Below are 13,178 nucleotides of genomic sequence, written 5' to 3'. Positions count from 1 at the left end.
TTGACCCCTCCATCAATCCTCTCCAATTCCATCAGTTGCCATAAGCAAACATGACTGTTTGACATGGTCATGTAGGCCTTCTAAAGGAAGGTTCAAGTAAAAGGTTGTAATTATAGTTTAAACTGATATTGATAAGAATATGTACAGCTCAAATCAGCGTCCAAATCTACCCCAAATAACACGATATCAATCGTATATAACATTGTTTCAATTCCAAACGAAAAACAGACTGACTCTGATATGAGAAAATATGTTCAAATAGAGCAGCATTAAGGTGAATAATATGTTTGTTTGGATAAGATGACCATCAAATTGTTTTACTTATTGTTAAGGATATCAAACCTGTATAAAACATTATTGATTTCTGTTGCATCAGTATGGAACAATTCTCTGTGATGTCTTGCAAACTTGTGAGCTGACCTCTATATATGTCTTTCATATTGAAGCGGAATGCATTTCCTTTCAGTTAGGTAACATGCAAGAGAAATGAGAAATGACTGTGTTCAATAAAATATCAAATCATTGGTCAGAGCTTGTCACCTGATCAGGTGAAGAGACAAAATGGCAACCACGTTGCTATGGGAACAGCTGTGAAGCTGCAGGTTAGTAGACAAGAGTGAGTGAGTGTGTGTGAGTAGTTTGCACTTTGAACAACACATTATTCATTTAAGCAAGAGAAAATAGATTACCTCCTTGTCCAAAACCTCATCAAAATCAGACCCACACTGTACAAATATAGTACATATATATTTAAAAAAGAAACAAATCTATAACAGTCAATGAAAACAAGAGTTGCTCGATGGGTGACTGTCAAGAGTCCACTTTATCCAGTCTGAAGTACATGGTGTAAAAAATGCATATAGGTAGAATACAAAACAATTTAAACAGTGCAAATCATAGTTTTTCACACACTCTTTACAAGAACGGAATCAGGTAGAGAGGAGGAAGGGCTGTTTTTAAAGAGTAAAATATAGGGATCACAGATGGGTAAGAAGAAAGGAGAGCTGAGAATGAGAGGACAGCCCCTTCTCCTAGTCTCTATCTATTCCATGTTCACAGATCTGAAAATATTAGATATGTATACATTTGATTTGATTTGTATAAGCATTGTGATGATGGGTCCATATTCTGACATATTGCTCACACCTATCCAACCCTCTCAGATCTGTTAACACCCAAAGGTGTAGGAGATAAAGGAAGGGGCTGGAAATGGAACCAGGGTGATAAGAGAAGGGAGGAGAAGAGGAAGAGAGAAGGAGGGGTAGGGTTGGTCTTAGGGTAGAGGTCCTGGAGGGGGAGGAAGGGGAGACGGGGTCGTCCAGGGAGTTGAGCCCTCATGTTGTTGTCTTCCTGGTTCTGGAATGCTGGATCAGCCACTGTAGTGCGATGTCTGCCAGAGGATAGAAAGTCAATTTGTTTCAGATACTCCAAAGAAACAAAAAGTAATTCTCAGGTAATTAGGTAGTTTTGAATTGACCATTTGTTTTCTCACCAATATTGTCTTTTTCCTTACAGGAGATAGAGTAACAGCAGATCTCTCTGTCCTGGATGGCTGACAGGTTCCTAAGTGAGGCATAGAGGGCAGTGTTATAGAGATGAAAACTCCACACACACGGTCAGCTTCATTTACAAAAGGAAACATCAGAGCGCCCGTACTCACATCCTCTCAATCAGCTCCTTCTCATCCAAGGCACCTGGAACATCTCTTTTGTTCCCTAAAACCAGTACCTGAGAGAGTCCAAGGGAAACCACATGAGTGTTGTCTTTGCCAATGTACCTGCCTGTAGGCTTTTCTCCTGCAAACCCATTCCATTTCAACTTTACATTCCACAGGCTTTATAACACACTAACTAGAGGTGATCATTACTGTTGAAGGCCAATATCTGTTAGAGTGGAGAAACAAAGGCAGTTCATGAGAATTGCTGTGAGTGGGGGAGTAGCTAGCTAGTGTCAGACAAACTGCGTTACTCATCTTCCCTCTCTCATTTAAAATGGTTGACAGCCACACTCCACACTGCCTTAAATAAACATATCTTCACACTGGTCAGCAGTAGCATCTGTAGTTAGGGTGACAGTATGTTAATGCTACTCCTGCCATCCATTCCCTGTGTGTTAGTCTCCTATCATCATCTCAATGAGAGCAGTGATATGTGTTTAGAGTCGTAAGGAGGATACCTCTCCTCTCCCCTAACATTACTCTGAGGATCATCCTGTATGGATCTCACTGCACTGCACAGGCCTGCTAATGGTCTTCCCCCCAGTCACTACACGTCTGGACCCAGACAGACACACACACACACTCCCCTCCCTCCCTCCCTCCCCTCCCTCCATCCATCTTTCCAGCAATTCTACGGCACTAGCCTTGGAGATGCTAGTAAAACATGAAGCATCTGCAATGCTCAAGCACCGCCCACTGGTTCTCTCTCTCTCCATTCCTCTCTCCCCTGTCTCTCTTAAACCTTTCTTTCTCTACCTCCTTACTCCCCCTCTACTTATGTCTCTCTTACCATCAAACTTTCCCTCCCTTCTCTTTCTGTCTGTCTTTTCCTCCCTCTCCCCTCCATCTGTCCCTCCCTTTGGTTCGATAAATCAGACCCACATCACTCAGACACACATTCATTATTCATGTCTGGGCTACAGAGAGAGGAGAGAGATCGTTTTTGTGTGTGTGTGTGTGTGTGTGTGTTGGGGAGGGGGTTGTAGGGATGTGACAGATGCCACACACCACCATGAGTCTACAGCTCAGCTCAGGGTGAGCCTCTGATGTCCAATACCTCCACTCATATCGACCTCTTCCGTAACATCAACACTCACAACACACCGATAGCAACATAATTGTACTCACTGGGATCCCCTGTAGCTGGGGTTTGTCTAGGAGGTTGTGTAGTTCGTTCTTCGAGGCCTCAATCTTCTCTGGGTCTGCAGCATCTACCATGTAACTGAGAGAGAGGAGAGAAAAGAGAGACACATGGTGAGCAATATGTTTAGAACATCGAATCGCAACAGAATTACAGTATCGGATCGCAATACATATAGAATCGTGAGAATTGCAATACATATCGTATCGGCACCTAAGTATCGTGATAATATCGTGTTGTGTGGTCCCTGGCAATTCCCAGCCCAAGTGTGTGCATGTACTTACACAATGGCACTGACACCTCGGCAGTATCTCTCCCACATGCTCCGGAATCGAGGCTGACCCCCAATATCCCACAGCTGGAGAACGACAGAACACACACACACACCACTTCAGTCTCAAAAGGTAGGCGTACAAACAGACAGACACACACGATCAGCAATACTATCAGCATGAGTACCAAGGATAAGTGCAGCTCATTATCAAAACATTGAGTGTGCACTCATCATCAAGTCTGATGCTCTGACCTTAATGGTGACATTGCCCTTGGTGATCTTCCTCATGTTGAAGCCCACTGTAGGAATCATGTCCTCACTGAACTGCCCTGACTGGAGGAAGGGGGGGAAGAGAGAGATATACTGTTCAGCAGAGTAACAAACACATTAATCATAATAATGAGTCACCAATTATGTGGAATTCTGACACATTTACATTTTACATTTACATTTTAGTCATTTAGCAGACGCTCTTATCCAGAGCGACTTACAGTTAGTGAGTGCATACATCATTTTATTTTTTTTCATACTGGCCCCCCGTGGGAAACGAACCCACAACCCTGGCGTTGCAAACGCCATGCTCTACCAACTGAGCTACATCCCTGCCGGCCATTCCCTCCCCTACCCTGGACGACGCTGGGCCAATTGTGTGCCGCCCCATGGGTCTCCCGGTCACGGCCAGCTACGACAGAGCCTGGATTCGAACGAGGATCTCTAGTGGCAGAGCTAGCACTGCGATGCAGTGCATTAGACCACTGCGCCACTCGGGAGAACACATGACAACAGGTCACCTGATCCCAACAACGAGTGCAATGCAAATAGTCTGGGTAGCCATTTGATTAGCTGTTCAGGAGTCTTATGGCTTGGGGGTAGAAGCTGTTAAGAAGCCTTTTGGACCTAGACTTGGCACTCCGGTACCGCTTGCCATGCAGTAGCAGAGACAATAGTCTATGACTAGGGTGGCTGGAGTCTTTGACAATTTTTAGGGCCTTCCTCTGATACCATGGCTACAGATGTGAGTGCTACGGGTCGGTAGTCATTTAGGCAGGTTACCTTAGCGTTCTTGGGCACAGGGACAATGGTGTTCTGCTTGAAACATGTTGGTATTACAGACTCAGAGAGGGAGAGGTTGAAAATGTCAGTGAAGACACTTGCCAGTTGGTCAGCGCATGCTCGGAGTACACGTCCTGGTAATCCGTCTGGCCCTGCAGCCTTGTAAATGTTGACCTGTTTAAAGGTCTTACTCACATCGGCTACGGAGAGCGTGATCACACAGTCGTCCGGAACAGCTGATGCTCTAATGCATGTTTCAGTGTTACTTGCCTCGATGCGAGCATAGAAGTAATTTAGCTCGTCTGGTAGGCTTGTGTCACTGGGCAGCTCGCGGCTGTGCTTCCCTTCGTAGTCTGTAATAGTTTGCAAGCCCTGCCACATCCGACCAGCGTCGGAGCCGGTGTAGTACGATTCGATCTTAGTCCTGTATTGACGCTTTGCCTGTTTGATGGTTTGTCGAAGGGCATAGATGGATTTCTTATAAGCGTCCAGGTTAGAAGCTCTACCCTTTAGCTCAGTGCGGATGTTGCCTGTAATCCATGGCTTCTGGTTGGGGTATGTACATACAGTCACTGTTGGGATGGCGTCATCGATGCACTTATTGATGAAGCCAGTGACTGATGTGGTGTACTCCTCAATGCCATCGGAAGAATCCCGGAACATATTCCAGTCTGTGCTAGCAAACCAGTCCTGTAGCTTAGCATCTGCTTCATCTGACCACTTTTTTATTGACCGAGTCACTGGTGCTTCCTGCTTTAGTTTTTGCTTGTAAGCAGGAATCAGGAGGATAGAATTATGGTCAGATTTGCCAAATGGAGGGCGAGGGAGAGCTTTGTACGCATCTCTGTGTGTGGAGTAAAGGTGGTCTAGAGTTGTTTTCCCTCTGGTTGCACATTTAACATGCTGGTAAAAATGAGGTAAAACAGATTTCAGTTTCCCTGCATTAAAGTCCCCGGCAACTAGGAGTGCCGCCTCTGGATGAGCGTTTTCCTGTTTGCTTGTGGCTGTATACAGTTCATTGAGTGCGGCCTTAGTGCCAGCATCGGTTTGTGGTGGTAAATAGACAGCTACGAAGAATATAGATGAAAACTCTCTTGGTAGATAGTGTGGTCTACAGCTTATCATGAGATACTCTACCTCAGGCGAGCAAAACCTTGAGACTTCTTTAGATATCGTGCACCAGCTGTTGTTTACAAATATACATAGACCGCCACCCCTTGTCTTACCAGAGGCTGCCGTTCTATCCTGCCGATACAGTGTATAACCCACCAACTGTATGTTATTCATGTCTTTGTTCAGCCACGACTCGGTGAAACATAAGATATTACAGTTTTTAATGTTCTGTTGGTAGGATATTCGTGCCTGTAGTTCGTCCACTTTATTATCAAGCGATTGTAAATTGCCCAATATTCAAGAGGTTTTGCTTTAAACAGAATGGAGACATTGAGTTGTTTCAGACGATCGTTATGAGAGTAAGCTGACAAAAACTAACTGAAATAGCTTACAGGTTCCACGCTGAAACACTGTGTCAAATTCCTGGTTGATGTCTCATGCTAGGTGTCACTGTGTCTGTCTGGATCACAGTGTTGTTGAGGCTTTAAAAAGGTTGACATTTTGGTGCAGGGTGAAGTTGCCCCTAGATACTGATCTTGGGTCAGTTTAGCATTTTCCCCAATCCCCACTAATGGTTAAAGGTTAGGATTGGGGGAGGGGAGAGGAAGCTGAACCTAGATCTGTACTGAAGATCTGTACCTAGGGGAACTTCTCCCTGGAGCTGACATTTCTGACTAGTCATTAATCTGCAGAGCACTGACACTAGAGGTCAGTCTAGACAGCACTACTAGACCGTAAACGTTTAGGAAAACATTGTATTTAGTTTATCTGATGAGGAAAATATGGAAATGTTCAAATATATGCAGTGTTAATGTCCTTTTAATCTCCCATTCTAAATCAGTTTACAAATATAAACCTTCCTGTAATATCTGATAGTGAAAGTATGAATTGCATTATCAAAGACTCCATTTGAGGCACTTGTAGGTTAACTCAAGAAGAAAGCCTTCATCTTGTACTGTCAGAATGCTGCTACTGTACTGTCTGTGATGAACAACCTTTTCAAGTTGAGAGCATCACGTGCAGCCATTTCCTCTGCTTCCTATTAAATTAACTCAAAAAACGCCTCCGCTGCTGTTGTCCTTGGGCCATAATTAGAAAACAGGTTATTCCACACCATCACCTGATGTACTTCGTTTTCTAAGTCAGTTCTCGAGGCAAGGTTAAAGCAGTATACTAAGCACAAGTAAGACACTGCTAGCCTATACAGCACAAGGCCATATCTCTACTTGACATCAATATTACACTTTCTCAATATAGGCCTTGAGCCTAGTGCAATTTCCTTCCTCCTGGGCCGATGTGTTGCCCTGATCACATGTTGCCCTGATCGTCCTAATATTTATATATTTCTTAATTCCATTATATTACTTTTATATTTGTGTGTATTGTTGTGTATTGTTAGATACTACTGCACTGTTGGAGCCTGGAACACAAGCATTTTGCTACACCCACAATAACATCTGCTAAATATGTGTATGTGACCAATAAAATGTGATTTGATTTGATTTAGAGGTGTTTCAGACAAGACTAATGCACTGGCGGAGCAATGCAACCAGGAACTATCTTTCAGCCAGACACACCGACACTTTAATACCAAAGAACTGTAAAGCCAAGAGAACAAGTCTCTCAGATTTTTAGAGGCAGGTATGGGGTTCATAAGGTAAATCCATTTGAATTCAATCACTTTTTGAAAGCATCCCATTTGATTTAAACAAAATTTTCCATAAATGTTTCCTCATGTAAGAAGTGGTCAGAAAGTTACTTTTGGGACCTGAATGCCAAAACATTCAAGGGAATGGCTCAAAGTTGACCCATTTGGCAATACCCCACCATACCATGAGACATCCATGTCTTCATTACTGGAAAATATACATTGTTGAGTTTGATATAATTTAAAAGCTTACAAACAGGGTTGTGAAACTATTTTATAATGTCTTAATTTTAAAATATTTTTTAAAATAAAAATGACATTTTACCTTTAACATCAATTTGCATACAGTGGGAAAAAGGTATTTAGTCAGCCACCAATTGTGCAAGTTCTCCCACTTAAAAAGATGAGAGGCCTGTAATTTTCATCATAGGTACACGTCAACTATGACAGACAAATTGAGAAGAAAAAAATCCAGAAAATCACATTGTAGGATTTTTTATGAATTTATTTGCAAATTATGGTGGAAAATAAGTATTTGGTCACCTACAAACAAGCAAGATTTCTGGCTCTCACAGACCTGTAACTTCTTGTTTAAGAGGCTCCTCTGTCCTCCACTCGTTACCTGTATTAATGGCACCTGTTTGAACTTGTTATCAGTATAAAAGACACATGTCCACAACCTCAAACAGTCACACTCCAAACTCCACTATGGCCAAGACCAAAGAGCTGTCAAAGGACACCAGAAACAAAATTGTAGACCTGCACCAGGCTGGGAAGACTGAATCTGCAATAGGTAAGCAGCTTGGTTTGAAGAAATCAATTGTGGGAGCAATTATTAGGAAATGGAAGACATACAAGACCACTGATAATCTCCCTCGATCTGGGGCTCCATGCAAGATCTCACCCCGTGGGGTCAAAATGATCACAAGAACGGTGAGCAAAAATCCCAGAACCACACGGGGGGACCTAGTGATTGACCTGCAGAGAGCTGGGACCAAAGTAACAAAGCCTACCATCAGTAACACACTACGCCGCCAGGGACACAAATCCTGCAGTGCCAGACGTGTCCCCCTGCTTAAGCCAGTACATGTCCAGGCCCGTCTGAAGTTTGCTAGAGTGCATTTGGATGATCCAGAAGAGGATTGGGAGAATGTCATATGGTCAGATGAAGCCAAAATATAACTTTTTGGTAAAAACTCAACTCGTCGTGTTTGGAGGACAAAGAATGCTGTTGCATCCAAAGAACACCATACCTACTGTGAAGCATGGGGGTGGAAACATCATGCTTTGGGGCTGTTTTTCTGCAAAGGGACCAGGACGACTGATCCATGTAAAGGAAAGAATGAATGGGGCCATGTATCGTGAGATTTTGAGTGAAAACCTCCTTCCATCAGCAAGGGCATTGAAGATGAAACGTAGCTGGGTCTTTCAGCATGACAATGATCCCAAACACACCGCCCGGGCAACGAAGGAGGGTCTTCGTAAGAAGCATTTCAAGGTCCTGGAGTGGCCTAGCCAGTCTCCAGATCTCAACCCCATAGAAAATCTTTGGAGGGAGTTGAAAGTCCGTGTTGCCCAGCGACAGCCCCAAAACATCACTGCTCTAGAGGAGATCTGCATGGAGGAATGGGCCAAAATACCAGCAACAGTGTGTGAAAACCTTGTGAAGACTTACAGAAAACGTTTGACCTGTGTCATTGCCAACAAAGGGTATATAACAAAGTATTGAGAAACTTTTGTTATTGACCAAATACTTATTTTCCACCATAATTTGCAAATAAATTCATAAAAAATCCTACAATGTGATTTTCTGGAATTTTTTTTCTCATTTTGTCTGTCATAGTTGACGTGTACCTATGATGAAAATTACAGGCCTCTCTTATCTTTTTAAGTGGGAGAACTTGCACAATTGGTGGCTGACTAAATACTTTTTTCCCCACTGTATGTTGTAGCTTAGACCCTGCTTCACATCATCTGAGGATTTTGTGTTGTGCCCACCATCGGTTGAGACACAACCTGCTCGTTAATACAGGGTTGGTGTAATTTCAGTCATAGAAATATAATTAATAGAATGGACCTATCACCTCAGACCACTGCAATTTAGCTGGTACACCATTGAAATGTAAATGTACATCTTAACTTCTAATTACTACCACAAAAGATGGTGGCCAGTCCACCCACCGTCGAATGTCAACTTAAAATGGTCATGTCTATTCTATTATTTATATTTCTATGATTTCATTAGGTTTCCTATGGAGGATTGGCAGTATAATTTAAAACAGATATTCCCATTAAGTCAACATTCTCTGATGTGTGGACCTCCAACCATCTTTGTGGCACCATTTTAAAATGTTGACATTTCTATTTGATTCCCATTTTAGTACATTTATCAGCCAGAAAACATGTCATCCGCCCTGTATTTAATAGCATGTTGTGTCTCAACTGATGGTGGGGACAACACAAAAACCTCAGATGATTTAAAACAGAGTATAAGCTACACAGTCACTTTCTGAGCAGGTTTCGTTCAAATCAAAAGGGGTGCTGTCAAAAAGTGATTGAATTTAAATGGATTTACCCCATTCACTTGTGTGTATCTGAAGTGTGTGTAGCCTGTTTGTGTATTTCAAATAATAAATAGCCTGATGATCAATTGGGATCAAAATTGGGATCAACAGACACAATGTGATAAGATTTAGGTTATCTGTTGTGTATTTCCTAATGCAAAAGCTGCATATTTCCTAATGCAAAAATATTGTGCTAAAAGATCACATGGAATCAATCAAAACTGTGGTTTTGACCTAAATCCTTATTTCAATGTAAACTTCCATAACAGTCCAAATTGAATGATACAGAAATCACTTTTTTTTTTTTTTTTTACAATTTCTTCAAATGGCAAACATTCCTGGATATATAAACTCAAGCCTGGGAGTCTATGTAGAAGATCAATAGGATTAGCCTACAGCCAACCTATTGATTAGATCATGGAGTGACCCCATATTATCTTGGGAGGAAATAAATGAGGCCTTTGTATCACCTTCATAACCACTGAACAACAACTGACCTTAATATCCCAGAGTATCTAAGTGTATCTCAGAGCATCCCAGAGTATCTCAGAGCATCCCAGTGTATCCCTCTGATCCTCAGGAGAACACTGAAGTAGGGCCATTGTCCTCACAACACGGTATTAACATCACATGAAACTCATTGTTAAGTCAGATGTAATTGTCTGGATATGATGATATAATCAGGGCCCAGAGTTTCCTGACCATGTGACCTGAGTCTATGAACAAGTGCCTATAGTTTTCCCTGGTCAGGTCACATGCTTAGGAAAGACTCAGGCCCCTAGCTATAACATATTGCATTTATATAGCTCTGTTCACTGGGTCCCAGTCTCACATGCTTTACTTGGGGATATGTCACCGCATCTACCCCATCTGATTTAACTCTAAACACATAGCCTATAGCCTAGTCTACAGATCTGTACATGGATTTCTGAGCATCAGTGGGAGTTTGCTTCAATGCTTTCACAACAACCTGGACATAGAAATGTAATGTCTAGAATTGATATGGTCCCCTCTCTATTAAGTGGAACCGAACACCATTTCTACTCTATACATTACATCTCTATCTGAACGTGTCATCCCAAAAAGTTAACGCCTTTAAAGATACACATTCCCACTAAGTGGTCCTACTGCAGTCACCCACTAACTCTGCCTACTGCTCAGAGAATGGCTAAGTTAGCCTCTGGGCTTTCAGTTGTGTAATAAAAGCAGACTGCTAAAGGACACTTAACTGCCGCTCACTGGGACTGTTATGAGATGGATGAGACACCAAAACGCCCAGATGGGAGGATCTGACAAACAAGGACGAGTCACTAAGTCACGGTCTTCCCAAATCCCTGTCTAGGACTCCGTTGGGAGCCAGAGCCAGGGCCGAGCCAACAGCCTTCTCATTCTCACTCCTCCAACAAGACAGCACAACCCCAATCACTGCCATCTGTGGCAGCTCAACAGAAACACCATAAGGATCAGTAACTTAGGTATTGGTCTGTCTGTGAAACCAGACGGATATGGCCCCCAGACAGTGAATTTGAAAGCCATGAACTAAACAGTGGGCCTGGGGATGGGGCCGGGTAATGGGCTGAGGCTGGGGAAGGGGCAGAGAATGGGGCTGGGTAATGGGCTGAGGCTGGGGATGGGCTGGACCTGGGGCTGTGGATGGAGCAGGGGCTGGTTAATGGTTGAGGCTGGGGATGGGCTGGACCTGGGGCTGTGGTTGGAGCAGGGGCTAGGTAATGGCTGAGGCTGGGGATGGGCTGGAGGAGGGGAGGAGGATGGTGATTGGGCTCAGGTGGGGCTAGAGCAAGGGCAGGGTCTGAGGCAGGGTCTGGGGATGTGGCTGGGTGATTGGGCTCAGCTGGGACTGGGCAGGGTCTGAGGCAGGGCTTGGGATGTGGCTGGGTGATTGGGCTCAGCTGGAGCAGGCAGATGCAAGGAGACGAGGTCCAGGTTTAATTTATGTGCTCTGACTGTAAGGTGTGAATTTATACACAGATGACCTTCTTCTGCACAGCCTGGTTTTATGTGTGTTCTCAGTGGGAATACTCATCAGCACCGGTAGCGGGGTGAACACACACATCTACAGTATTAACACAAATTCTAACAATAAAGATAGGGTAATCATTTCCTTTTCATTCAACATACCATTCCTAAACCTGTAGAATTTACAAACCATTATACATCCATCAACCTACTACCATACTTTATGATATCACTGCAGGGATATCACTACAATCCCACAAATCCTCATCAAGCCAACAGAAGTCAAATGAGGACCCACACTGACTGTCTGGTGAGAGGATTGATACAGTGTTGCAATGGAGCAGGTGGAAGGGATGTTGTTGTCACAAAGTAGTAACAAATGAGGAGGTCTGGGTGATACAATGAATACAGTCAAAGAGGCGGCATGTATTTGAGGCTAATATATGTAGCAGCCCAACTGTAATCTAGGCTACTGGTGGTGTCAGAGATAAAATATTGTACGGCCAAGTGTATCCTGCAGCGTGAACACTATGTTACTACAGCCAATGGCCTTGGTCCTTTCTGGTTCCTAGTCTTGGCCTTTTCTAGTTGCTTGTCATACATTCATGTAAGCAGTCTCAGCATCGTAATCCAAGACATTGGCTTGGACATTCCTGAGCAGATTTAGCCTGAAAACATTTTACACTGCAAATAATTATCTAGGTTATGTGTAACTCTGGTGTACAATTAAATAACAGTGCCCCATTTCAAGGTTGTAATGCTCGTATTTCATGACAGCATAAACCAAGATGTCACTTGTGATGTCGTCATCATTACTAGCGAGCACATCATATGATGAAATAGCCAGCCAGTCTCCATCCCTCAATAAATCAAATAGGCCAATTAATTTTGCCTACCATCCGTCCTATTCACAATTAAATCTGGATATTATTCACTCCACACACATATAGTCCATTTGTTTCTGACCAGGACGAAAAGGTCCTGATTATAAATAATACTGCGACACTGTAGCAATTAAAGGGAGGAGCGGCGTTTCAAATCACGGGACCGCTACTATGTGCCACGGTCTATTCCCGTCGTAAATCGATGAACATATGATATGAAGACAGACACAGAGCAGGTCAACGGCGAAATTACCGCTATCACGTTCACGAAGGTGGTCTTTCCCGAATACTGCAGACCGACCAGTGTCAACTCCATCTCTTCCTTCCAAAATAGCTGTTTGAACCAGTCCAACAGCTTGTTAAACAGGGCTATCATCTTGAGAGAGCGACTAGGAGCTGGTAGCAAAATATCAGCTGACTGGCTGTCTTCACCGCCACGGCGCTCAGAAGGGAGGAATGCGAAGATGTAGCCCGTTTCAGTCTTTAATAATCGCAATATAAACGGCAGTGTTTTGATTTTACGCCTTTACTGAATGACAATCGCTTTGAAGCCTCTTATTTTCTTGCGGTCCGTATTGCTTCGCTTCACGTCTTTCCTTCCTCATTGGGTGGGGTTTTAGATCCACGCACAACTGATCCGCGAAACAATGAGCTGAGAGGGGCGCTTTGGTGAAAGAGGTTCAACGGGTCGAGCTTAGTTGTTGCAATTCACTCACGAAAATGCGCCCTCTGCGGGTTGATAAGATGCATATTACACAAAATATTACATTTTGTGACAAGGCAGATTCGTCAACACATTTCTTAAAT

The 13,178-nt window shown here is 43.3% G+C and overlaps 1 protein-coding gene across 1 annotated transcript; it reads right to left on the bottom strand.

Moving 5' to 3' along the window:
- Positions 1–804: 804 nt before the first annotated feature.
- Positions 805–13,091, bottom strand: LOC121578131 (ADP-ribosylation factor-like protein 8A). Its single transcript, XM_041892251.2, has 7 exons — positions 12,625–13,091; positions 3,385–3,465; positions 3,143–3,216; positions 2,846–2,939; positions 1,661–1,728; positions 1,493–1,563; positions 805–1,390 (listed from the first exon to the last, which is right to left on the bottom strand). Exons 1-7 carry the CDS (start codon positions 12,745–12,747, stop codon positions 1,335–1,337), a joined length of 567 nt encoding a protein of 188 aa, XP_041748185.2. The 5' UTR covers positions 12,748–13,091; the 3' UTR covers positions 805–1,334.
- Positions 13,092–13,178: the final 87 nt, after the last annotated feature.

The sequence above is a fragment of the Coregonus clupeaformis genome, chromosome 12, assembly GCF_020615455.1.
Source record: "Coregonus clupeaformis isolate EN_2021a chromosome 12, ASM2061545v1, whole genome shotgun sequence".
Classification (NCBI taxonomy): Eukaryota; Metazoa; Chordata; class Actinopteri; order Salmoniformes; family Salmonidae; genus Coregonus; species Coregonus clupeaformis.
The sequence above is the reverse complement of the archived record's forward strand: the minus strand, read 5'-3'. Positions and strand labels throughout refer to the sequence as shown.

Coding starts and splice junctions, on each gene's coding strand:
- LOC121578131 (XM_041892251.2), bottom strand. CDS start 12,747: ATGATAGCCCTGTTTAACAAGCTGTTGGACTGGTTCAAACAGCTATTT. Junction 2,940..3,142: donor CGAGGTGTCAGTGCCATTGT/GTAAGTACATGC, acceptor CCTCTCTCTCAG/TTACATGGTAGATGCTGCAG. Junction 1,391..1,492: donor TAAGGAAAAAGACAATATTG/GTGAGAAAACAA, acceptor ATCCTCTGGCAG/ACATCGCACTACAGTGGCTG.